General features: G+C 43.4%; 1 protein-coding gene and 1 long non-coding RNA gene across 2 annotated transcripts; one reads left to right on the forward strand and one right to left on the reverse strand.

Annotated features, from left to right (window-relative positions):
• mrc2 (mannose receptor, C type 2) lies at window positions 1–27038 on the reverse strand. The gene is made up of 29 exons (XM_037089906.1): window positions 26906–27038; window positions 20451–20861; window positions 18044–18217; window positions 17740–17904; window positions 16888–17001; window positions 16504–16647; window positions 16201–16392; window positions 14306–14460; window positions 14035–14139; window positions 11666–11781; window positions 11419–11567; window positions 9450–9667; window positions 8154–8296; window positions 7975–8071; window positions 7764–7893; window positions 7492–7524; window positions 7198–7364; window positions 6821–6989; window positions 6591–6733; window positions 6055–6163; window positions 5626–5792; window positions 5429–5537; window positions 5103–5341; window positions 4806–4968; window positions 4526–4675; window positions 4154–4267; window positions 3467–3646; window positions 2614–2637; window positions 1–2516 (listed from the first exon to the last, which is right to left on the reverse strand). The coding sequence occupies exons 1-29, from the start codon at window positions 27036–27038 to the stop codon at window positions 2296–2298; spliced, it is 4434 nt and encodes a 1477-aa protein (XP_036945801.1). The 3' UTR covers window positions 1–2295.
• On the forward strand, window positions 6105–8553 carry LOC119014592. Its single transcript, XR_005073007.1, has 3 exons — window positions 6105–6247; window positions 8000–8245; window positions 8461–8553. It is a non-coding gene; the product is annotated as an uncharacterized LOC119014592 (long non-coding RNA).
• Window positions 27039–27541: the final 503 nt, after the last annotated feature.

Genomic DNA, 27541 nt, shown 5'->3' on the forward strand with positions numbered 1-27541 from the left:
TTTTGAGAACATAGACTTTATTCATTTCATATAAAAATGACACAAAAACTCAATAAAAGTTGAACAGGTGCTTCAGGTAATCTTCACAGGGACAAGAGCCAGCCTGCATCATAAACATGATCTCATGGGGAGCACACACACACACAAACACACACACACACACACACACCGAGGGTTGTCGCACCTCCACATCGTCACCTCAATCACTTCACATCGACTGCTCATGAAGACAAACCTGTACAGTAAACCACCAGCAGAGGCCGGGGTAAGCCTGGGACAAACTGCTGCATCCCTCACTATCCTCTTTCCCTGCTTTCCTCTCCTCCAACATCGCCAACTCCTCCTCACGCTCCCCCCTTTTTTCCCCTTTTTTTCTCCTTGGTCTAGTTTTCCTTTTTTCACTCTTCTTTTTGACCCTTCATGTCCCTGAGCCCTCCTTCTCTGATTGGTTCCAGACGTACCACTGAGCTCTTCTTGCCGACTCAACATTCCACAGCTGGAGACTGCACACACACCAACACACACACACACACACACACACACACACTTCAACTTACTCCCTCTCCTCCTCCCTTCCCCCTCTATCTTAGTCCAACTCATGGAGCCGCTGTTTTTTTTTTTTTTTTTTCACAGCAGCTCAGTGAAACACCAAAAGCCTCAGACTGAAACTGCTCCAAAGCATTCCTCCAAGCAAGAAGACAGAAATGCACTCAGAGGCAAGAGCCGAGGGCATAAGAGAAATGTCTGAGGAGTCAAAGGAACTCTGAAAAATGTGATCACTGCGTTGCATAAATGTAAAAATCTCAGAATGACGCAGAAAGGAGGGTTTTCTCATGTAGTGAATTCACTTTTAAAACATTCTTTGGCTCTCATATATACAAAGGTGTCATTCACATGAGGGATGTTTTCCTTTGTGGGGCAATGAGAGGTTCAAGTGTTGGCAATCATCCAATAAAAGTTTGAAAGTTTCCAAATGGCTTTGACAGTCGTAGTGTATTTAAGTCAAAGCGCTCATTTAAACCTGCATCATAACAAAAAAAAAAAAGAAAATTAGCAGAAAACAACCTTGTGATAAAACATACAGAAAAGCGTGATGAAATCATGATGAAATCTGACAATTATCAAATTGCAAACCCTTTATCACGGTGCAAACAAAGAGAATTATGTCCTTAAAAGTTGCAGAATCAGCTCCAGATGGTGGCATGAAGCGGCAAAACATACAGAAGTTTGGAAATCACGGAGCAGCAGCCGTGACTCAGGACAATGAATTATAAAGGCAAGTGGATGACTAATATTTGATTTAGCTGAAGGTAAAAAGCAGAAAGTGCCAAAATGTACACAGAGCAATGGAAACTGAAAGTCTGGTCATTCGATGACAACCTTTAGTCCCGCAGTAACAAAAAGACAATGTAGTCTATCTAAGTTCCCCACAGAACTTTAGTAATGTGCACAAATCGAGTGTGATGTCCTCAGGCGGTTTGAGGTCACCAACAAAAAAAATGGTCCCTGTCACCTTCCACACATTCACATTTGGACTTCTCCCTCCTCGGCTCATCTGACAGCTGGTGCCGACGTGTCAGATCAGAGAGGAGGAGAGAGGCAGGCTCGCGAAAAAACCACACACGCATCATCAGTGACAGTTCTCTACAGCTGCACGGATAATGACAAATCAACTGAAAGGACACGAACGCAATGAAACAACGAAAAAACAAACAAACATCAAGTTCAGGTAAATACTGTCATGGCAGAAAAGAAAAAAAAAAACTCAAAATGAAAAAATGAAATTTGGTCCTGAAGAAAACTGCGGCTGCGAGACAAACGGTTTCAGAGTTGATCTGTGGCTGTAATTTTTTTTTTCACTTTGTTTTCAATCGAAATGGGAACAAAGAAAGGAAATATACACCGAGCAAAAACTGACTTTGGCACCAAGGAGGACAGCGAGGAGTCATTTTATGAAAACCGATTTTCCAGCTGCGATCAAACTTAACTCCCAGTAGGATCATTTATGGCCTTCATGAATGCTGTGCACATGGAGGGGTCTGATTTTCTCTTTGTCTGGAGAGGAATTGCTCGAACTGTTAAGTCTTGGCAAAAGAGGATTGATGACGCGGGGGTTCAATTTAAAAAAAAAAAAAATTTCAACATCTGCTGCGCTCTACACAGCCCTTCAGCACTTTAAAAATCTTTTTTTTGGTTTCAAAAGAGGCGACAAAAACAAAAAAAAAGCATAAATGCCACATTGAAATCAGCCTGTCCAGTTTCAGGTTGGGTCCAGTCCTGGTTGGTGCGGCTCTGCTACTCTGGCTGCTCGTTCAGCTCCATGTCGGACACCAGGATGTTCTTCTCCGTCTGCTCCGCCAGGCTGGAGTTGGTGCGGCTGTAGCGGGCGCCCTCGTAGGACCCCCGTGACCCGACAACTCGCCTACGGTACAAGTAGATCACGCCCACAATCAGCGCCACCAGCACCAGGCCCGTCACCATGACAACAATCAGAGTGGGCAGATGGTCACCATCCGCTAGGGCAGAAGCAGAAGATGGAGGTCAGGATTAATATAAATAATTCACTTTCCGATGTACAAGTGACATGCTAAGTTACGTGGCAGATGTACTTACATGTCAAAGGTGAGGTTTCAGCACCTGCAAATGAAGAGGGACAGTTAGCAAAAATGTGGCACTCAAACTCAGCTCCACTACTGGCTGATTTCTAAGGTTGCTCCAGTGAATCTACACACTTGGAAATATAGATTTTGTTTTTGTTCAGTGGCTGCTACATTGTTTATTCATTCTGGCTCCTCACTGCATCCAATTTAAGAGGTTGCACTTCAAAGACTTTATCCAGGTTTCAACAAGGTAAATTTAGACCAAGTATGAAGAAAGTGAAGAAAAATAAATGAAATGATTCAAATTCAATGAAGATTCAGCTGACCATGACTAACAGAACTGTGTGGACACAAGTGTAAGGGCCCACACGCACCGAGCTGACGAAGAACTAGTGGCGACGAAGGCTGACTCGGCCAAAAAGCTGCACTTAAACGCATCGCAACAACTACGACCAACAGGCAACTACCTTGGAATGCTTCTTTTGAACCTTTCTCTGGTTTAACTGCGCTCTGATTATCTTAGCTGAACAGCCAATCAGAGTAACTTCTCTTATCACTGCCTCTTCAGCAAAGACCTGGCTGATGCTCACCGATGTCAGGGCCCTGATGTGTGTGTACAGAAGAAGTAGATCTCACTGCTAGATGTAAGTAACTTAAACAGAAAAGGATTTGACTTATTACCTCTGGAAACAGCTAATATTCTGATGAGAGGAGACGCCCACATACCACATTTATTGGTTTTACTGGTTGGTTTGATGTTACAGAACACTTTTAAATTTAAAATGATTCAATTTGCTCTGATCCTGTTGTGCTTTGATCTCCAACTCAGCCCCCCCTCGGCTACAGTGTTTCTTGTGTGTGCTTACTGCGAGGCGTCTTGCAGATGACTCCGTGCGTGCGGTTTCTGCAGGAGCCCGGCTTCCACAGGCCGCTGTTGCTCTGGATCCAGAAGCAGGAGTTTGGAGAGAGAACAGAGAAGGCGACGTTGTGCGCCTCCCAGTTGGTGTAGGACATCTCCGTGTCCTCGCTCCACATGAGAGCTCCACCTGCAGCACGGACACACACACACACACACACACACACAGACACTCAGCGGAGCTCCAAACACACTCAGCGAGAACTTAGGGAGAGCTAATTGTTCAAGTTTCATGTTTTGTCTGACAACTCTGTCATAGAGGTCCTTCCCATTAGCTTAACAAGCATATTTCAGGGTACTTCACTCAAATTATATAATTGCACTGACAGATAATAATGTGGTTATCTTAAAATTAACTTTCCCGAGGTGACTCACCAGCTTTATCATATTTATTTGACACCTAATCAGGCTTCTACTGGCTAATTAATTGTTTCATAATTGTTCTACCACAGACTTCCAAATCAATCAGATAAAACTTGCTAATTTATAAACTCATCAGCAAGCGGAGTAGGGAATTATGACTAAAAGTAGCCTCAAACTAATAAACTTGCATTTAAACAACTTTTATAAAATGTGAAGGTTAAAACGTCCACTCCAGCAGAACTGGAAGGGACTATTTGAGGTAACATTGCTCGACCTTTCACGCTGATGCCCAGCCAAGCGCCATGTGCCTGTTCTGCATAGCTCTGGATGTGTTCCGATATGAATCCATTCTCTGTCTCGTCCAGGATAGACAGAAGTTCTGCTCCCACTAGAGGAGAGAAAAGGAGACAAATACACAGAGATGAAACAACAGAGAAAAGGGAATCAATCATGTATGGAGATTTAACATCGGCGCAGCCGGCTCAATGGATAACACTTCTAAATTTAGACATATCGATGCACTTTGTCGATTGTGTTTGCGGCGGAGAAGGTCAGACGAGTTGCACTCCAATTCGGTATGGTGAACAGCAGAGCCTGAGCAGCACTGCAGGGGTCAGAACGGCGGAGATGTGAGGGGTTTCCCTACCTTTTTTGCAGGACATGCGCGCATCCTGCTGCAGTTTAAGACTTTGCAAGTTGAAGGCGTAACAGTGGTTTCTGAAGGGCACCCACGCCCACGCTCCCAGGGAGTGGGGGCACTGGCCGGGATAGACCCACTGGTGGCTCACAGGCTCATCTGGGAAGAAGAAAAACATAGATTAGAATTTAAAGTTAATTCATGCTTATTTATTCCCTGGAAATGACAGGGAAAGGCACAATTCTGGTGATTTGCTGACGGATATTTATTGCTGTAACATTACACACACCGCTTATTTGACATATAGCAGCCTCCAGTTTAGCGTCACAAGGTGTCGTAATCCATTGCCCAGTAGTGGACATGTGACCACATCCACCAATCTGATTGGGCTCCCCGTCTTTCCAGTTTGAATACAAAGCTTCTTCTTCACCCAGCCAGGTGTAGCTCCGTCCCTGAGAAGAAAAAAAGAGCAAGTTGCGGTTCACAGCAGCTTCCCTCAGCGTGGAAAAACATTGTTGGACTTGTGTGACTCCAGTGATGTTTTACTATAAGAATAATAAGACACAAAGTAAGTTTAAAGACTCACCCCATAGCCGTAGAGACCGATCCAGGCCGGCCGGCGCAGGCTGTTGATTAGCAGCGTGAGGTAACCCTGCTGGTAGGGATCCTTCACTGTGGCCAGGGTCCCATTCAAAGATTCACAGATGTGCAGAGCGCCGGTCCAGTCCAGACGCTTCTCCACGACCCGGTAAGTCACCCCACCGAGCTCCACAGGCTTTGACAGGGAGACAGGAATAAGAGCCGGGGCCGGAGGAATACCTGAATCTGCAGAAACAGCAAAGACACACAAGGTTATATAAGTCACCACACTTCTACCGGTGGTGCAAATATTATTATAACTCAATATCATACCTTGTGGCCTTTGACAGATGAAGCCGTTACTTTCCATCTCACAGGCTCGGGAAGCCCACATGCCGCTGTTCTTCAGTGGGTTCCCATGAATCATCGCCACACAATTTCCCTGAGGGTTGACAGTAAAAACCTCAGAGCAGGAACACAACAGGGTCAAAAACAAGACGTGTGCTCCGATAGGTGAGTGTGGTGAGTACCGGCGTCCTGTTGTGGTGCGGTCCGCTGTTGTCGAGGGGCTCTCCAGGACCCCAGTTGGTGTAGCTGAGCAGGCCGGCCTTGGGCCACTGGAAATGACCTTTAGAGTCTGACGTTAGACCCACCCAAAGGTCAACACTGGCATTGTTGAGCAGGGTGGTGACAAAGGCTGTGAGGGGGAGGATCGATTGCATCAGTGTATGTGTGTGGTGAAACTCGTATGAGAGATTTACGATGCAAACAGTGATGAATACACAAATGAATATCTTATTCCTCTCGATTACTCTGAACTTAAAACAAGTGGATTCTTATATTTCATAAAACACTTCTGCTCAGAATGAAACAGTGAATAATCTACATTCAGGCAGGGAAGTTTATTAACTTCAATCCCTGCTTGTTCATTGAAGGCGGTTGTATTCTGCCGTGATTACCTTGCTCCAAATGATTGGTCACCACGGCCAGTACGCCTCTCTGCGTTTCGCACTTCAACTTGGCTGCAGACCATGTGACTCGTGGAGACTGATCAAATACTCTGAAACACTACAGACACACCAGGTGTGAATGCACATAATGAAGAGAAGGATTGCTTGGATTAGGTCTGGTTGGGCTGAGTGAGAGGAGCAGGTAGAGTACAAAGACAATATATTGAATGTTTGACCTCATCAACCTTACAGACCAATGTAAATATATGCTTATTCTGTTGCAGTGACATGTTTTAAACAAGTTGAGACAAAAGACTAGGAAACTTTGGGATTCAAAAAACACTGTTAATCATCAACCATTAAGCAGGTTAATGGGTAACAGGTGGTATCATGACCCTTTGAGAAACATATGACTGTCTCAAGAATATCAAAAATAGGCACAAGACCACTGCAATACTATATGGCATCATAGGCGCCCTGCATCCTTTATACAGCTTAAAGTAATAACTTCTCTATGCTGAACTCCTGGTGTGTCGTAGCTCTACCTTATGCTGGTACGAGGACCATCCGTCAGGACAGCCAGCAGGTGGGTGGGGAGTTGACGGAGTTGGAGGAACGGTGCCTGTGACATTCACCCTCTTACAGATGTAGGGCAGGTCAGAGTGGCACTTCTGATCGGCCCAGTCCGCTATTTCGGGGACAAAAAACACGGGTTCATGTACGCGTACTGGTTGTGATTCAGTTTTCTTGCAGTCCTTCACTCTCACTGTCTTACCTTTGGTGGCAGACATGTAGACGCATCTGCGATCACGGCTCAGTGGGTGTGGCCTGCCAAGGGCCCAGGAAACATAATTGAGCACAGAGTGGTCGGACCAGCGGAAGCGGCCGTCGTATTCGTAGGTGTGGAGCCCCAGCCACCAGTTGTCTCCCTCCACTTTCGACATCTGGAGGTGAAGAGAAAAGAGCACTGAAAAGGCATGTCAAGGCCGTAGAGAATTTTAATCCTCATTGCAGAAGTAATTACACAGGTTTATACTTGTTAAGTACCTCTCAGGATTTTTACCCTGCCTGCTAAAAGACTAGTAATAGATTGCACATTTGGATCGACTCATAGAAAACAGTGATGAACTTTTTTGATAAAGTGAGCAGTGCCTTGGCTAAAGTGTTGGCAAGAAAAGCTTCTTCCTCAGCTGAGTGGACGGAGGCCAGCGAGGAGTCAAACCAGGAGCAAATCCTCTGGGCTTGGTCCCAAGTGGTCCGGTGGTCGAAAAATTTATACTCAGCCTCCTGGAAGCCAATCCACTCAGGAGAACTAGTGCCTGACAGACGAGTGGAGAGAGGAGAAGGAAAGACAGTCATGAAACAGAAAAGGGAAGTGAAATAAGCCCCAGTGGAAGTAATTTCAGTATGCTGGGAGAAGTTCAAAGCTAAGAAAATAAGACTGACCTTCAGAGACTTCTGGTTCCTTCTCAACACTACCTAAAAAAAAACACACACAGACACGTCACACACACACACAAGGGAAAAGTTTATTCACGACATACAAAATGTCAGAGGCCCAAAAGGCAATGAATAAAAAGAGGGAAGAAGTCTTGAGACATTCAAGTCAGAGAGCGATGCTGCCACAATAGGAGCTGACAGTGGAAAAAGGTTCTCCTAAAGGTGAATAACAAATGTGCAACATGAAAGAGAATAAAGAAGGACCGGTGCTGTTGTACCTCTGGGGATCTTGCAGATCCAGTCTAACTCAGAGTCACAGTGCATGGCCAGCCAGGTCATAGTGCCCAAGTCTGCAGCAGCACATTGTCGGATGTTGTAGTAGTATCGGCCGAAGTTCTGGTAGGTAAACTGAAAGACACAAGAAAAGGGTAAATAGATTTTTTTTTACTTAGCAGCTGTTTAGTTTGGTCGTATCTTGTCTTTACTCACAGCGAGCCCATCACTCCATTTCCAGCTGCCGTTGTCCATTGGGTTTCTGCGGTTCAGTCCAATCCAAAACCAGTGCTGCTCATGGTCCTCTGACTCCCTGTGGGCCACATCGTCGTCACCATCACCGTTATCATCATCATATTACATCACATGCAACCTGGTCAGAGGTGCACACCCACCCAAAGGCCTCGTGGAGGACCTGCAGAACGAACTGCTCCTCTTCAGGGCTGCCGATGCTCAGCAGGTTGGCTCCGTGTCTGTGGCAGTACAGGTGAGCCTGCAGCCAGCTCAGCTTCTGCTCCAGCTGGGAGGAGTGAAACACCTGCAAACATGTGAATATGTCAAATTACAGTTTAATTAAAATGGAATACTGATGTAAAACAAGAAGCCAGCAGCAGTATTACTTCGACTCTTAATGTTACGACTCCTGTCTACACCTGGTACCTAAGAACTTGTTGACTGATTTGTTTTCACACCACTTTACAGGTAAAACTGTGAAGAACTGAAAATTGTTGCTGGTCATTGGTCAGATTCTCAGTGCTGTTTACTTATATTTCATTAAAAAAATAATGATTTGAATGATATTTCTGTTTATTCTACATTATATATCTATATCTATTTTATATCAAGGGAAAGTTTGTGCACGGCTGTACAGTTTCAAAAAACATTAACCAATAATGCATTGTAAAGACATGTTTTTTGTTATGGTCACAGCTCGTATCAGCAACACAAATTAAAATACTGTAAAAGTAATTGATCTACACATATGTTAGGTGAATGGGAACTTCTGCACACCTCAGATATATGTATTCACTGCAGTTACGACCTACAGAATCAGACCAGATTTGTTTTTGCATTTCATACCATGGGAGTTTTCACCCATGTCCGTTTGTTGTTTGTTGGTTGCTGGTTGCTGGTTGGTTGGTTTGTCAGCAGGATTACACAAAAACTACTGAAGGGATTTTCCCAAAACACGGACAGAGGATGCGTATTTCGTGGAGGTATGCACTCTACTTAGTGCCATTCAAGGGAATAAATTACTTCAGAGTTACGTATGATTAAACACAAACTCACTGATAATAGGAGAACACAGAACAAATCCTAAAGTCTATGGATATGTAGCTCTCTAATCTAGATGGAATGCAAATGCTATAATTTTGTGTGGATTGGACAGGACACTTGAAAAGCACACAGCCACATTAACTTTTACTCTAAAGAAGTCCAGCTTGTGTTTCTAAATCACCTCAATAACACTTGTCATCCTACTTTGATCATATCCACGTCTACAAGGACATTTAATACACTCAGAGACCTCAGCACTGAAATGAGAATAAAATGATATCAATTATTCAGATATTAGCCGAGGCCATTTTAGTCCAAGGCAGTATGAAACTAATTAACGAAACCCGAAGTGTGACTGAAATTCAGACACTTCAAGGAGAGTACTGATGGCGTGAGGCTCCGCAGGGACGAACCTTGTAACAGTAGCGCAGGTTGCTGTTGCTCTTCCAGCCTCTGGGACAGGAGCCGCTGAGGCTCGGGGTGGGCTGAGGGACCGGAGGCTCAGGGCTCAGAGACGTGTCCTGGTTCTGGCGGCAGATGAATTTCGCCTTGGATGACGCACACTCCCTCACCTCCCACAGACCTGTTGCGAAGCCCGTTGCCATGGAGACGCAGCCGCCACGGACGCTGACTGAAATAGACACCGGGTGAAACGTAGGTGAGGGGAGAAGAAGGGGATGTGATGATGAAACATGTGGAAATAGATGAGTGGAAAATGTGAACAAACATTTATTATAAGACGGTTGTGAGTGTTGATGCCACATTAAACTTTTCTAGAGAAAAAAAGTGTGACGTTTCCTGTAAACCGTGTGTCTCTGCCTGGGCTCTCTCGCTCTATTCCCCCCCTCTCAGATCATCCCTGTGTGTAAGAATCTCAGATTCTTACTAATTTACTGTGACTTTTTATACTAGTGAGCCCTGTTTTGTTTTCCTAACATGAATTTCTGCCCAGCATTATATGTGATACTCTTTGTGTCACAGAGAGTAAAATCTGTTTACCCGTCGAGTCTAGTAAAGCAGCAGATTGCAGCCCTTGTCAGTGCAAAGGTCAGACAGTTTGTATCTCTGGATCGCTCAGTGACTCTAAAGCCAGAGATCTCGCCCACGCTTGTGTTTTGCGCCTCCAGGTCTGGTTTAGAAATTATGGCCGTGGTGAATCCACAATCCATCATAGCCTTAATTTTACAAGCAGAATTCCGCCCTGTTTTGAGGCTGCAATGATGCAAACAACGTTTAAGATTTCATCAGCAAACTGAACTGGACCAATTTTGATACATCAGATTTAAATCAGAACATACGCCTGCTGGCTGGAAGTAACAGCTGCTGATAATTGTCTTAGATAGGCAGATTGTCAGATCGTCATTGCTGGACGTGGTTCTGAATTTGTATTGTGTCCAAAGGGAAAAAAAAAAACACCTGGGAACGATTCAGTCTTCTTTGTAGATTATATTCAAAATTGGCTCTGGTAGAAAATGGAGCTTTTGTTTAGGCAGCTGAAAATCTCCTGATATACTGTGGATTAGATGGAAAGTTGATGAACCCCCACAGGAAAGTGAACTCAACACAGCAACCGAAATAAAGAACAGATAAAAGGAAGGCTGCTGGACTGTACTAGCTGATTCTTAGAATGGATATTCGCTCCAGTGCATCAGTCAGAATGTGTTTGTCACGTTCTTGCACTCTATTAACTCGATTTCGAGGCACAGGAAAGGCGCGGGGCTTATCCAGAATGGGGAACTTAGGAAAGAGATGTGAACCTGTGGTTCCGTACACAGAAATGAAATTACAGATCTGACAGCACTGTATCAACTCCCATTACCTTGCCACAAAAAAACATAGTCAAAACATAAAATCTGATATAAAAGACTAGAGCTGAAACAGTTACTTAAAAAAAGAAAAGAAAGTGAATCTGCAACTATTTTGCTAACCGATTATCATTCCAGCCATCGTTAAACTGAATCTCCAATAACTCAGTTCCCTCTTTTCAAATATGAGGATATGCTGCATTTCTTTGTTTCATATTGAGATAAAATGAACTGAAAACATCCAAAGAAATATGTATGACTTTTAGAGGTTACAAGTGGACACAGAAATTAGTTTTATGTTAAAGGATAAACCAAAAAAAACAAAGTCCATGTGCACAGAACCTGTATGCAAAATATGCAAATATACATTAAGACCTGTTAAGAAGTAAAAATAGATTCACCTGCAATAATAAGTCTAGTAGAAATGTAGCACTGAAACAGATTTATGTTGAACATCACTTCATCTTTAATTATTAATTCTGCTTCATTCAGTTCCATTTTTGACCAGTAAGATATTATCCGATGTCTGTAAATCATTCACACAGTCATTCAACACAACATACTGTACGTGACGTACCTGGCTGGTCCCGATTCCAGTTGGTGAAGGACACTTCATCCCCGCTGAGCCAGTGGAAGGAGCCGGGGCTGCCCTGGTCATGGAGGCCGATCCAGAAGGAATCACCAGAGCGACCGAACACCAGGCTGTTGGCGAAGGCCTGCTCGAACCTTTGAAAGATACAGGGGGACTTTTAGAAAATCAGCACTAACGAAACATACCGTGATGACCTTTAAATCACTGTGAGGGAGTACAATGCCATATGTACCTATTGGTAATGGTAACAAGGGCGGCTCCATTGTTCTCACAAGACTTCCTTGCCTCGTCAAAAGTAAGCAGATCCTCTCCCACCCAGTAACAAGCTGGACTGTGCCACTTCCAGCCCTGAGAGGAAAGAAAGAAGAGTTTAAATGGGAACTAAACTGTCAGAAATAACAAAAAAGTCATGAGAATGACTCAGTCCGAAGATCGCAAACACCTCTTCTGTGCAACTCTGCATCACTGAACATCTGGTCCTGGACGTGCATCAAAATACACATGAAGACAGTCAGCAAGTCAGAATCATGACTAAGACTGTCAATGTGTGATTCTTCAATAGCGCCTACAACTTGGACAAAATTGTCTGAAGGTACTGAAGCAGTTTAAAGAAAGATGAGTATCGAATAAGACAGCACTAACATGGAGGAGGTTAAATAGATGTTTTAGACCGAGAAACTCACAAACAGATGTCAAGTAAACCAGATCTAAAGCATATACTCCTTTGCAGAAGTCACACATGGTGTAATAATAGTGAAACAGAAACAACTCCACTTACACCGGTGAAGCGTGTCCCAAATAGAACAAGTCCGCAGATGCGGACGTGTACGGATGCAGAGCCAAATTGCAGGATGTGAAAAGAAGTGACATTTTGGGGCGAGCTTGATAGCGAGAGACAGTTAGTAGACAGCTATGTGTGAATAAGCCCAACCTCCAGCTCTCCTCACAACCACATTTGGCATCTGGACCCGAACCTCAAAGATTATAGCTTGAGAGAGGCCTGATCTGTTGAAACTCATGTCTCCTTCGCACTCATTCCTTTCATTCCTTTCCATGTCTTACAGTAACAACACGCATGTATACACAGCTGCTTACTGTGGCTAACACAAAGTTGTGGGAGCGGTGAGAGCGATCCATAACAGTAAACAGAACGCAGTCGAAACTTGTCGCGGAGCTCTGTGAAGCCGAGAGGAGCTGCAGATTCAGGCGATAATTCTTTCCCACCACGAGCGACCCCCCTCACACTGTCATTTAATGATTTATGGTCTCTGTGAGATGAACTTTCTGATTTTGCTGTCATACCTCCAGAATGTGTTTGCTATAATTTATGCTAACTGTCAAAAGAAATCACCAAAAGTGGACCAAAAGACCTCCAAAGATCTCACTAATTAAAGGACCCCCTGCTGACTGATGGGCCCTGAGCAGCTGCTTATAAGCCATCCTGATTATAAAGTCACTATCTTTGGAAGTGTAAAGCAGAAATGCAACACTGGTGTAACAACTGAGTAAGTAAAATGGCACCATTACAGTAATGAGCAATCCATTTGAGTAATGAGCCCAGAGCTGGTTGGGGTATATGGTTTGAGGCTCATGTGGTGTAATGCCGCTGAAGCGATCAGCAGGCTTTCTGTCATTGTTGTTGCACATGTTGCGTGAAGTGAGCTCATCTGCTGGAGACAAACGGCATCACCGCGGGGCTTGTGCCATGCCAAATGACCCCGTCACAGTACCACCCATGACGCCTCGCTTCCCCAGGGAGAGGAGTGAAGATCCATTACAGCGAATAAATAGTCCATCCACAGAAAGATCTCTGTTGCAAGTAACAGCTGAAAAACAGCACGACTCGCGACTTCGAGATCGTTTACACTGTAAATCAGTGCTTAGCAGAAATACAACATCGCCGGAGGGCAGGAGGATGCACAAATGCTCACATTAACATCTCACTATGCTGAGCCGCCATGTCACCCATTACTGAAAAATGTCAAAACTACATACGCAGCAGTGGTCAGGTAGGGAGAAGTCAGGTATGGGAGGCTCAGCGTTTCATATGGAGAGAATTATGGACTATGAAATCAAAGACAGATGTGCGCAGACCCTCCAGATGGGATTTAATTCACCATCTGGGAACGAGCAGTGGGCATGACACGTACAAACAACATGTCCCAATTTTTGAATGGCTAAAAAATTGTATGTATCAAGAGTCGATTATTTTGAGTCAACGCAAAAGTGAAGTATGTGTTAAGCCAAGGGCAGAATGTGTGTGTGTGTCTCAGGTTTAGTATGTCTGGGTAAACTTAACACAAGTAGTGAGTTATACTGCAGTTCAACCAGTGGAAGGGTGAGGGATGGAAAGGAGCTCTGGGAAAAAGGGTCAAAGGTGAAGGAAAGGCTGAAATATTCAGAATAATAATGCTGCCAGCACTGACACGCTGCAGAAGAGTCTTTTAAAACTGAGAGACAACAGCAAAGACAACGAGCAGGAAGTTCATATCTAGTCCAGAACGGGAAAAAGCTTTCAATAATCTGAAGCATAAACAGTAAACGTCACGTGGAAAGTGAAACATGTAGCACCCAAATGTGGAGAGAGCAAAAGAGCAATACTTGTTTGCAGTCTTGGTGCTGTGGCTTCCCATCAGTCTTTGTTCCCAGTTTCTTACAGATGGAGGGCAGAGTCAGATTACAAGGGCTGTCATCCCAGCGGCCCTCCTGCGCACGCAAGCAAGACACAAACAGAGAGAGAGAGAGAGAGAGAACACAGCTGTTCAGTATATACAGACCGAGGACACTCGCTGACAGTCAGTGTCCGTTACTTTGAGGGTGATTAAGGCCCCAGACTTCGGGGGTCAGCGTGAGGGCGGAGGGGGTCACTCACAGCTCCCCAGATGGAGACGCAATCCTCTTGAGTGTTGCGGAAGTTGTTGGGTTCAAACGGGTGCCAGTAGGTGAAGATGACGGGCGTGTGGTCGGTCCATTGGAAGTCCATTTGCATATCAGTGTCGTGGAGGCCGATCCACAGCTGGTCAATGTCTGACAGAAGACGCAGGCAAACCACCGAGTTAAAAAGACAACTGAAGGGGAATTCCGGTGTGTGCAAATGATTTCATACTCATCAAAATATTTGGTATTGGCTCAGTAGATTGCTTGAGTTGGCTGCTACTCCGACTATCAGTTATGTCTACTAACAGGCTGACATAGTTTCTCTGAGGGTCTGACAACATTACGGAAATGATTCCTTCAGAGAGAGCCAGTTTTGTCGAAGAACAAGATGCTTTTTTTGTAACCAGAAGCACAAGTCTCACTCAAAAAGAAGTCTTGCTCTGAAATCTTGCGAGAGGTGAGCTGTTGCAGGAAGATGTTAGAAATGATGAATGATGAGTTTGGAGTTTACCTACAGGTATATTTTGCAAAACTCCAGATTCTCATTGCCCTCTCCTCTGGTTTCCTCCAGGGTCACAATTTCTCCCAGTTTCTGACAGTTTTTTCACACTTTTTACTCTTAATAATAAACTATTTCTGGCTCTGTACAACGTCAAGTCTGATGCTCTGGAGATAAGAATTCCTGTTTTTTACATAAACATATAAAAGAAAGGGACTGTAAAATCTGCCACGTCAAGTTTTTCTCTCAATCAGTGGGGGTCTGACAAACATAGGACAGTGGTGTGAATCAAAGAATGACAAATGTACACAAGTTAACACAAATTTTTACCTTTTCACCTTTTGTGAGGTCTCAAGTATGGCAAGCACGCCTTGGTGCCAGCCAAAATATTTAGCTTATTTTGACAGTCTAGATCAGGCGACAACTGTGACAACTGACCTTGCGAGGTGAGCAAGACTTCTGTGTGAGTGAGACTTGTGTTTCTGGTTAAAAAAAGAGAAAACTATCTCTGTCTCTATCTCTGAATTGTTCCCATAATGTCAGACGCTGCCACAATGACTGGCAAAAATAAGCACTTTTGGAGGACGTTAATTTGACGGTCTGAGTTTCCCCTAAGGATTATGTCGGAGCCATTGTGTCGTGGCGGCCAGCTGAAGCGATTCACTGGGCCATTTCCAAAACTTTTGGAAAGTGTTAATCATCTACATGCAAAAAATATGCAAATATAGGGCTCAGGTTTTAAAGATACCGGAATGACCCTTTAAGAAACACAGAACGAGGGTTTAAAAAACAGGATTATGGTTCCAACAATGACTTTCATATGAAACTTTTCCACTGGAACAATTCCATGACCTAAAAATTTGATTCCTTTTTTTCTTGTGCTGTTTTTCATCTCAGGGTAAGAAAACTGCTTTCCACAAGATCTGAGCTCGCTCTGGGCATACACTGTAGGAAAACAGCTGAGAGAATGCCACTGAATAGAGTTAATATTTTAATAACTTTTGTAATTTTTTTTCTTTCAGATCACACACCGAAGAAGGGCTCTGCTGAAAGGTGGGTGCATTTTTTTCTCCTCTGTGCTTAAAATAGGGACTGAAGAAAAGAGTTTAAAGAGCGTTCAGACAGAGTGTGTGAACTCTTTGTGAACCCGCTGCACTTCAACATTAGTTACAGGCAGTCCCCTTCTTTCTTTTTGTCCTTTGAAAAAATATATAAATCCCTGATTTCCCCTGGCTATAACAGAGTATATCTTTCAAAGTGTTTATTATATTTCTTTAAGCCAACTACTCCTGGGTACCCCTGACTTGACAGAATGTCATTTAATTGCTGGCTCCCAAAAGAAAGAACGTTCGGAGGAAAAAGCAGAATACATTAACACATTGATTAATCACCTTTCTTCAAGTTGCGCAAGATGAACTCTAACTCAGGCAGGGTGTGGACGCTGACCAGATTAGCCTCCATCTTCTGACAGGTTTTCTGTGATGTGTCCCAGTCAAGCTTCTCTGAAGTCAGCTTGTAGCAGCCAGCCTGAAAGGCCTGCCAGCCCACATCACACTCATATTTCGCATCATCTGCCCACGAGTCTGTGGGAGCAAAGAGATAAAAACCCATCAAATTCTGCACTTTGACACTCGGCAGGAATGCAGCTACTGTACTTCATTCTAATGGACTAATCCAAATGCCTATATGCTCACCAGTGGTGAAGGGGTCCAGCGTGGCATTAGGCCTTTTCTTGCAGACATATGGCAGAGCGACAGAACAATCACGGTTCTGCCAACGACCTGATGACTCAGTTCGGATAACAGCGCAGTTCTCCTCCTCAGCGTGGTTTGGCTGGTCTGAAGGACGAGAGTAAAGAAAAAGTCAAGGAGCCCTTGCTTAAGACCCTTAACCCTCAAATGCTCTTTTGCTTTTAGCGGGCAATGCTAAAAGTCTGTGGTTGAACTGAGTGTGCATTTGAACTCCAAAAATGCGTTGCTAAAAATGAGCAAGCTGCAAACGAATGTTTAAAAAAAGATCACAGACAGTTCGAGCTTAAAAAAAAGAGAGAAAATGTCGAGCTGTATTTACAGTCTAACCTGTCTCCCAGTTGAGATATTTGAGTGGTGACGAGTCGGCCCACTGCCAGCCCCCATGGATGTCCAGGTCATTGAGGCCGATCCACAAAGCAGCACTGTAACCTGTCAGTAAACCTACAACAGCAAATGTTATTAGATATGACAAGAGAAACCCACACTGTGTGTGCTCTGTGTACACAATCAAAGAAAACACTCAATAAAGTTATTCCACTTAGGCCTGACAACCTCGCCAGTGATCCCCGATAACACTTTACTGGATTGATGACAGTATTGTTATGTAAGAAGAGCGCTTGCATTGCCTAATATTGCCAACAGGGTCATGACATCCCGAAAATCAATTCTTCCAGTTAGGAGAGTGAATGCGCTCAGCATATGAATGGCAAATTAAGCTTCACAGCCAATTTCGAGGCGCTAACTCCTCCGTTCTTATTTCTGTTTTTTAATGTGTTTATGTCAGGAAGAAACAAAGAAAGCCATATGGTGATAATTAAGTTTATTATCATGACTGCTGCTTTGAGCAGGGGTGCAAAAGGTGAAACTGCAGGCGTGCAGGTCAAAAAAGAACACAAACAATCCTACAATTCTCAATGATCTTCGATCTTCTTTATTCTTTATTCTAATTTCTGGTATGTGATATGCAAAACAAACAAAACCAAACATGTACAGAGAAATTAGATAACATCTGTTATGGAGTGGATTTTGCAAGGATAAAAATTCAGGTGTGGCTTGAGATTTTGGCTTGTCCTTTTTAGAATTTGTGATGAACATTTTTCACAATTTAATCATGAAAATCAGTCTTTGTGATTTCGTGCTCTACTGCTGTGTCACAGAGGTGGCGGACATTGACTTTACCATTGATGTAGGTCTGCTCATGCAGCTTGGTGATGCTTAGCAGGTCTGCCCCCTGCTGCTGGCAACTGATCCGAGCCTCGCTCCATGACAGCGTGGCCTGGAAGTTAAACTGGTAACAGCTGTCTGTCAGTGGGTCGGTATCCCAGAATGTCTCACAGCCACTGCCTGACAGTGAGGGAAGGAGATAAGAAGTCCGTTAGAGCGTGGCGAGAGAGGAAGAAGAACGGTAAAGTGAACTGTTGGGGGAGAGGAAATTGTGGTTCACTGATGATTTACAGTCCTGAACAAGCAGCGTGAAACTCACTCTTTACAGGACAGAAGCCCCAGCGCTCGTCTTTGCCATAGTCGTAGGTGGTGGAACACCACAGGTGACCGTCCTCACGCCCGATACTTGTGCAGCTGTGGAACCACTGGCCATCGTACAGGAAGGGCAGATAGCAGGGGCGGCCGTGAGAGTTCCCCTGGATTGTGTAGATCTCTGTGGAGCAAAGACAGACTTCAGAATCCCTGCATGTGGCAGGAGAGCCAGGCCGACGTTATGGCTGTGAACTGTGCTGAACTGAAAAACCTCATTTGTTTTCTCAGCAACTTGTACAATTAAACACACGGTCAAAACAGAGGATTTTGTTACAGTCACATAATGGTCAGCAGAACGAAGCGTAAACAAACAAAAGCTGGCAGGTTATTGGGAAAACTGAGAATCATGAACTTGATGTGAAAACAGAATCAACAACTGGGAGAAAATAGGAAATTAAAAAAAAAGCCTAAAGCAAAATCTTTACATGAAATGTCTCAGCTTGTTTAACTTATAATTCCATATCTGATTTCTGCAGTTTGGCAAAATACCCAGAGGTTGCCGTCCTACATTCCAACAGTGTGGCATGGTAGGAAGAAAAGGACAACAGAGAGAGAGAGAGAGAGGAAGAAAGGCTGGAACTGTAGTGTTACCAAAACAAGCCAGGCCAATGGAAAGTAGGGCAGACATGTTAAACGAGGGAGGAAAGATTTCTGAAGCGCCCTCCCTGACTTCCCTCTCTGCTCCACCACTGGCTGGCTGGCTGCAGTGGAGCTACTCCTCGGCTGACTAATGTCAGAGGCATTCCTCTCCAGCATTGAGTTGACTTCACAGAGAAACTTGTGAAGATCGGAGCTTGCAAGTTACAAGTCAATGCAACCGATTCCCTTGCCACAAAAAAAGTAAAAGAGATTTAAGAGGGCAGGATAAAGACGAAAGTGAAGGGAGATTTTCTGGTCTTACGTTTATGGCAGATCTGGTTTTAGCTGCAGACGAGCAGAGCCTGTTAGCTGTAAAGTGGCATGGCTGACCGAGCCTTGCTGTATAGTTTGTCGATGATCAACTGTGACATTTGATATTGGTAAGAAGGGCACTGACAGCAGAAATGAGGCTTAGCTGTGAACTGCCGTGGTTAGATTTAATCTAGACTGAAAACTATATATAAATACACATGTACTTGAGGGCAAGGGCGACTGTGTGTGTTTACTGGAGTTTACAAACACCGGCAATGTTGTCTTTGGCTTTCTGGCTGGCAAGCAGCCACTTGTCCTCGACGATTCCCTTAAAGCAACACTTTTACTATATCTGTTTGATCAGATACAGCTGTGGTATTCACAACAGTAAGTCTATCTGCCACACTGAGGCATCACAACATACAGCGAAGCAGCTGCTCGCTGGGCCGTGGACCACTGAGGGAACTCGAGTGCATTTTACTTACAGACATACAGAATATATTGTTGTTATCTTATTCTATTCTTATTGTTCCCACAAATTTTTAAAAGTTTACTTTATCTTTTAAAGTTGGGAAAACCAATTACCCCAGAATCACCAGGTTATTATCAAATTTAACTTGTGCAAGATAAAAAGTTTATCAACGACTTACTTTTTGAGGTATCTGGTTTTGTCAGTAATACCAGATTGTGAAGTCAATTTGGCGGATCTTACAGTTCCTTTTTATTTGGTTGTTCCACTTTCCATAAATAATGATCCAAAAAAGTCATTTGCAGTCTTAATAGCCAAACATCATTGTGTAATGTGTGTCTATCTTTAGCCTATTTGTAGAGTATTAGCTGAAAATCTACATGTCTTAATATGTTTATATGAAGATCACCTGAACAGGATCATTCACTGTAAAATCTGCCAAGGTGACTTGACTTAAGGGAACCTGATCACCTCAAAATCTTTTTATGTATAATTGTATGTATTTACATAATTTGTATTTTTTTTAATTATATGACTAAATTAGCAATATAATAATGTATTTCTAACATTAGAGTTGCTCTTTAAAAATGAAGGTATTTTTAAGGTCCAGTGTGCAGGATTTGGTGGTATTTAGGGACAGAAATGGAATATGATATTAATAATTATGTTTTCTTCTATATCAGAGTGGACATGTCCTCTTCCACCGTGTTGCATCTGTTTCTTCAGTAGCCGACGAGGAACAAACTAAACACTGGCTCTAAAGAGAGCCTTAGCGGCAATCGTAGCGGAGGGTGAGATAAGGGGGGGTTTGGTTGGTTGCAATCTGGGCCCACACTGCTGAATGCTACTAAACCCTGGACCTTTAAAAAGAACCTGGATTTAGTCCAACTTTACTTAAGAATTGTTTTGGGTCAAACGCAGGTAAATACTGGCCGCCACCCTGTAGAATCATCTCTGTGTGAGTCTGAACTTGTTTGATCAAACTCAGGCTTACCACGATATGTTTTTGAGCACACGTCCTGCGAATCACTACGCAGTGTCCATTTGAACCCTGAAGGAATCGAAGACGAGGACGAGGTGGAGTTCCAGAATGAGGGTGAGGGAAGGTAGGTGTTGAGGTTGTCCAACACCTGGGCGCAGTTCCAGGTCCACCGTACTCTGGGGGGCTCGCGGTCACAGGTGTACACGCCCAGAGGAGACCTGTCCCCTCGGGAGCTGACGTTGCCAGTGGTCAGGCCCAGGCACAGTGAGGAGCCCAGGTTGAACAGGCGAGCCCGGGTCACCCACTTCCAGCGCTGGTTGGGTTGCTCACACGAGGCTGACAGGACGAGGGAGTGATCCCGCACACCCAGGCACCCCTGGGCGCCCTCATGGAAGAAAGCAAACTCATCAGAGTCCAGTGGAGCTGTGCAGAGAGAGGGAAACAATGGCATCAGTCAATAATGCTGATGAAAACAGGACTCCATGTAAGCAGCTAATGTGGCAAGAGAACAGGTCAGGGGCTGGATCAATATCTCCATTAATGGATGCAGGGCCGGGTTAGAACTAGTTCAAGTTCTGCAATAACACACTTCAGTGTTATTAATCCTCTAAACATCCTGTTATAACCAGAAAATCCTGTGTACGCATTATATGACAGAACTCTCAGCGGGGCGTAATTGCAGAAAAGTCATGCCATAAACTGTGAAAAGTGGTTGCACATGTTTTCATGCAATGTGAGCAATCGCAGTTAAAGTGCTTCAACGTGCACCAGGTCTCAGTCACCCAATTCCCAAAGATTGACCTGGAATTACCTCCAGCCATGTTCGCTACATGTTGTGGCGACTATTCATGCTTTGCGTTGAGTTTGACAATGAAGAGAGCTCCAGTGGTAGTTCTGGGGGATTGAGCTATTAGGCTCTTTATCATGCGACTGTGTAGGGTGACTCTTATATGTTTGACTCAAATAACTGAATGCTCCCACAGGCCTGAATTTGATAATTTTCATACACTGAGTGAAATGGGTGGCTGTTTTCAGTCTGCAGATTTCTTACTGCTACACACTGACGCCTTTATTGGCATTGCCTCAGTATGATTCTCTGAGGAGCTATAGCTGCCTGCAAGGTGTTACCCACAAGGCTTTGCAGTATTCTCACATACACTTATACCATACAACGTTATCATAGATGTTAACAAAGAAAGGATTTAGTGGGAAAAAAGTGTTGAAGTTAACACATTCAGAGCGGTGGCTCCGAGCCAGCCACAGTGACGGGAATTTCAGGAACAAAACCAGCAACCTCTCTCAAAAAAATATGTGGTTTTTCCTCCGGTCCTTTTTTTTTCTTTTCTATTTTTTTTTTATTGGAGGATTTAGATTGGCAACCGGGACTGTGAATGTAATGCTGTGTGGTTGTGAGTCTGTGTGAAGGTGGGAGAAGAAAAAGACAAAGACATACAAGTCGGGAGTGTAGGAGTGAGTCTAAATCAAGACGCTGTTAAAAAATGACTTCGAAAAATATCCCCCCAAAACACACATAAATCCCTGTCTTTCTCTCAGAAGTGAGATTCAGAGGAGTAAAAAGTGAGACCCACAGCATTCCTACTCGGCGGGCTCCTGTGAGAGGCCAGGAAGTGGGGTAGGTGGGAAAAAGATCACTGGGCATTTGGTTGAAAAACACGACTCTCCTACGTGGAGAGTCTGTCAGTCTGCTCAGTCTGAGGCAATCCCTCCTTTCCTACCTCTCAGCTAAAACACTTCAGACCTCCTCTGCTGCCTTTATAGACACAAAGACAATAGAGTCTCATCAGGAGCTCCATAAAATTCCCTGTAATCTGGAGAAGATGACCGACACGCCCCTTTCCTTGCACTCAGGCTTGTGGTTGAGTTTCTCAGAAGCTGTTTTAGCTCATTCGGTCGGCAGCAAACACGGTGACAGTGCAGTGGCAGCATGAGTTTATATATACTCTGTACAGTGCAATCAGATTTAATCACCACCCTGCTCTTTTTATAAAGTCATCCATCTAAGAGTAACACCCAGCTGTCAGGCTTGTTTACTCCCAATACATTGTTTTAATCGTGAAAGATTCAAATCAGAGAAAGCGTGCTCCCTGACAAGGACACACAAACTCTTAAATCATCTCCGGGAGTCGAATAAGTTTTAACTTATGCATACGCTGCTCCAAATAATACAAAACACCTCAAGACACTCTGGAACAAGGCTGTTTTTCCACAAGGCTGATACTCTACTCACTGCTGTTAATGCAACATAATCCAGAGATGGATCAAATATAAAAGGAAAGCAGGCAAAGACCTGTTTCTGTGGAAAATCCCTCTCTGAAGTATCAGTCAAGTCTTGAACTAAAAAGGAAACAAATTACCGGCTTCTGCTTAGTAATTTCTTAATGATTTTAATAATCGTTTGGATTGTAATACACCAGAATATAATGAAAAATATCCATCACAATTTCCTAAGGTTGACCTACTTAAATTATCCAGTCCAAAAATCCATATATATTCACTTTTACGATCACAGAAACAAAAAAACTTTTAATACAATTGTAAAGATAGAATTGCTGAATTTAATGAGCTATTTCAATTTTTAAAAAATGCTAAAATGCACATTTCTTAAAATCATTAACCCATCACCAAAACAGTTTGATTAATGACTTAATCAATCAATCACCCCATTGTCTCAGCACTAAAACACACATTAAGCCCCTCAGAAGAGCATTTAATCCTCTATGATAGACTTGTCATCAGTTCTCCTTCATAATTCATCTCTACTCTGCAATTACAGTGTGACGTCTACCACAACGAACAATAAAATGTCGATACACTGTAATCTTAGCTGAGTGTTTAGTCACACTGCTCGTTGCAAAGTAAAAACCTTAAGGATATTTGAGTAGCTGGACTTACACAACGCTGACTTGTTAACGAGACAGTCATAGGGGACAATAAATCAGTCTGATGCAACTTTTGTCATTTTCACACAGGGAATTAAAGCCTTTTTTTTTTTTTTGATAGCCCACAGAGTCGGCTCCAATGCTGCCTGTGGGAAGATGCTCACATCAGAACCAGTCCTGTAAAAGCACGTCAGCGTGCGTGTTGAATTCACTTCAGCGTGTGAATGTAAGCTCACAATGACAATGTGAGACATCGCTGGCAAAAAAAAAAAAAAAACAAGGCTTTTGAAGCAGCAGACAACCTGAAGCCGAAGTTCCAGACAGCAAGAAGCAAATTCAAAAAGAAGTTTTTAATTCCAGTCTGGAGGGGACACAACTGGATGTTTGATGTGAGAAAAAAAACTCCAGGGCAATCAGAGAGAGCGCAGAATTCCAGATTAACTTTAAGCCATTGAGCCCTGTGAACGCTAAGCCACAACAGCTCTCCTGCTGTGATCTCATCCTCCTCTTTGCCCTGTCACCCCTTTTTTTTCAACGCCAAAAAGACAGTTTCCTGCGAGAGAGGGAGGCTGAAATCCACAGCCAAGAACAGCCGGCAACACTTGCCAAGAGAGGCAGATATTCCCAGAACTTCCACCTCCTCAGTACAGTCATGTGTTGGACCAGGTTTGCGGACGATACTTTAAAGCGTGGGTAACTAATCAATAGCAAGTCTTGGCTTGAAACATTTGAGTTCAACAAACTTCTTGATCTCACACTCTCTGTTGACTCGTGTGTGACTCATGGACGCCGCCGTATTATCATAACTAACTGGATTTTTGTTTTGCTCATTCATCTATTTTATAAATCAAATCCGATGATCTCGACTGAGGCTTGGGCAAAATTCTGTTCCCGTAACCTTCCCTTATTTTGACAGATGTCCGAGATTACAAAAACAGGCCTCCTGTGTGATAAAATGGCAAGCAACAAATAGACAGGAAATTCCAGCCTGCTGTGTTTGTTCCTTTGGTGTTTTATGGTGGTCTGGCCTCTGAAGCAACCAAAACCGTGGATAGGTTTTACCTCGTCTGAGAAGCATGGGAGCGGAGCGAGAAGGGGGCCATCAACAGAGGTGGCGTATTTGCACTTTGCAGCCACACTAAGACACAGAGCTAACAGGAAGCTTTGTGAAAGTATCATATTTAGAAACCAAAGTGAGAATAAGTGTGGTGTTGATGCTTCCCAGCAATCTCCACACTCATAAACAGTATGTAACAGCTTATCTCTGTGTAGGTTTAGCTGTGAAATCCCAGTTATTATAAGAGATATATACCGACCGCCGTGTAAAGGAAGATGATGCTGGTGGGGATTTTGTGTGAGATCTTGAACTATGTTGCTCGCTTGGCACAAGAGCTACAGCTGTCTTCTTAAATAATATAATGAATAGGAAACTTATTTTGAAACTGCACCATGTTAGTGGGAACTTTCATGCCAAAACAAACTATTCTGCCAGTCATACATCAGGGGAAAACATCTTAATTGCCCCTATCAGGGCCAACAATGAGGTTTAATTTGGCCTGCTGGACGCTGGCAGCAGAAAACATACTAAAAACTACAAGTTGTTGCAATGTTTATGTTTTTTTAAAACGTTTTGTGAAGTAAAAATATGTCGAGTCCCTGATTATTCTTAAGTTTTGACTGGCGGACTCTTTGCTCTGGAAGTCAATTGATTAAGGGAAACTGGGGTCCTGTAACAATACCATGCAGTACAATGGCCCTTCATTGAGTCTCAGTTTTGGCCCTCCAAAGAAAAAAGGTTGAGCGCCCCTGCTGTAAATCATCTACTGTCATCACTGTCCCACTTTGGCACATGAAAGTTTTAGCAGAGCTGTCCCTAATTAATATTATCAATGTTAAACTCTCATGAGAAATCATTTACATAACAAATCCAACGTGTCGACATTTCATAAAGAAAGTCAACAAATGCTTATTTTCCCCTCAGATCCTCACTGCATCTCATCCATTTGGTCGTAAACAGTGATTGACAAGGGATTTCCAACTTTGGCGACAGGGGACTTTGATGGCAGATGGGGTGCAAGTCATTTCAAAATTAAGAAACTAAGCCTCCTCCAAAAAAAAAGAGCTCCAGATTATTGACGATGTGTGTCTAGCAGTATTTTCCTCGGGATAATAGTGTGAAGAGTGGGAGTGTAAACCCACATAATCCCAGTATTTTAATACAGCTTGATCAAACAAGAAATTAACTTTAAAAAAAAGCAATATAATGTCCTGAGCCTGGCATGATGAAAGAGACGAGGGCTGCAACTAATGATTACTTTCATTATTGATTCATGAATTAGTCATTTAACCAATAAAATGCTGAAAACTTTGAGAAATGCTCATCTAAAGCTCAAAGTGACGTCTTCAAAATGCTTCTTCTGTTTGACAAACAATCCAAAACCCAAAGACTCTTCAAATACTATCATAAATATAAAAGAAAAGCAAGCAATCCTGAAATTTAAGGAGCTGAAACCTGGAAACGTTGGAGATTTTTTGCTTGAAAAATGACTGAAACGATTAATCATAGCAGTTGGCAACTTATTCTCTTTGAATCGCCAAAGAATTGCAGCTCCAGGTGTGACTCTAAACCGCTTCTGGTAACATGACACTAATTAAATGAAAATGATCAGAGGATGTGTTGCAATTCATGATGGTAGCAGCCATAATTAATGCCTTGACAGTGATAATATTCTACTCTGTATAACTAAGAAAGAGGTGCCAAAGAAGAGATCTTGTTGCTGTTGCAGTCCACTTTCTGTCAATTTGCTATTTAAAAAAAAAGAAAGAAAGACAGTGGGCCTCAAGTCAAATTAGCAAACTCAGATTTACTAATTTCCAAGAAAAAACAACGTGTCAGATAACAAATAGATATTCTACTGTTATAAACCAATAAAGTATAAATACATTCAATCTTCACTGGCGGACGAGGTGGGTTTCACCCTCCATAGCATCCCATATAGGTCTGGTATCTGCTCAGGACTGGGCTGAATGTGTTAATTGCAGGCTGTAACAGGATGTAAAGGTCACATCTGCCCGCAGGGAGCCAACCGAAGCGTCGCTGCGCGTCGGTGTTACAGTGAAGACTGTCCGGAACCCAAATACAACAACAACAACAACAACAAAACACCGAAAAAGTGCGTTCCTTTGCAGCTTAACATGAACTTAAATCATGAATAAAAACATTTTAAAAATCACAATAGAGACACTAAGCCAGCAGCCCCTTCCCTCCCTCGCCTCCCTCCTCCCCCCTGGTTTTTTCCTCCACATCTGGTTCCACTCACCGCTCGGACTTTTGGTTCGTGGCATAACCGAGCCACCAAAATTCACAACACGCAGAAAATACCCCTCACGATCTGCTTTTCTTGTGCAATTTTTTCTTGGTTATCACAACAAAAGCATGCACACTCCGCGAAATGTCCGCCCGCTTTCTCTACTTTTTTTTTTTTTTTTTTTTTTTTTTTTTTACGTGAATGACATGAAGCCAAAGTTGAGATTTTTTGTTGTTTGTTGGCTTTTCTTTTTGCTCACCCGCTCCGCCGCTCCTCAGTTCCAGACTGAAGACGAGGAATAAATATAAAGTGCATTTGTAAAACAGAAGTTGCCCATTTGTCCATGCTCTCCTTGATTCCTTGTGTCGGTGACGGTCGTTATTTCCTTGCATGCTCACAACTACAACACACTAACACACTCTGTCTCACACTCACACACACGCAGACACGCTGCAAAAAAAATTAAAGGAGAGGAAGACGAAGAAGAAGAAGAAAAAAAAAAAAAAAAAAAGGAGTGAACCCGTTGCAGAAAACAGCCCCGGCGCTTTTACTCTGAGGACGGCTGATGCAGATTTGGTGAGTTTGGCCGCTAGAGCTCCGTCTGCCTCTCAGTCAGATGAGACTCAAATGAATGGAGCAACGTCAACAATGTGTGTGCGTGCGTGCGTGCGTGTGTTTGTATGGTCTCCAACATGAGGTAAGGGGACCTCCAGGCGCCTGCTGGAGGGGTCCCAACAAAAACCAAGCGAGAACCCAACGACTCTGACACGTATCTCACAAAAGAGGATCAAATCTAACAAGGCACAATTCAGACACAAGGGATTTCCAGGGGCATGCAATTACATTAACATGAATTTGAAAAAGAAAAACAAGTAGGAAGACATCAAGAGATACA

This window comes from Acanthopagrus latus, chromosome 23 (genome assembly GCF_904848185.1).
Source record: "Acanthopagrus latus isolate v.2019 chromosome 23, fAcaLat1.1, whole genome shotgun sequence".
Taxonomy (NCBI): domain Eukaryota; kingdom Metazoa; phylum Chordata; class Actinopteri; order Spariformes; family Sparidae; genus Acanthopagrus; species Acanthopagrus latus.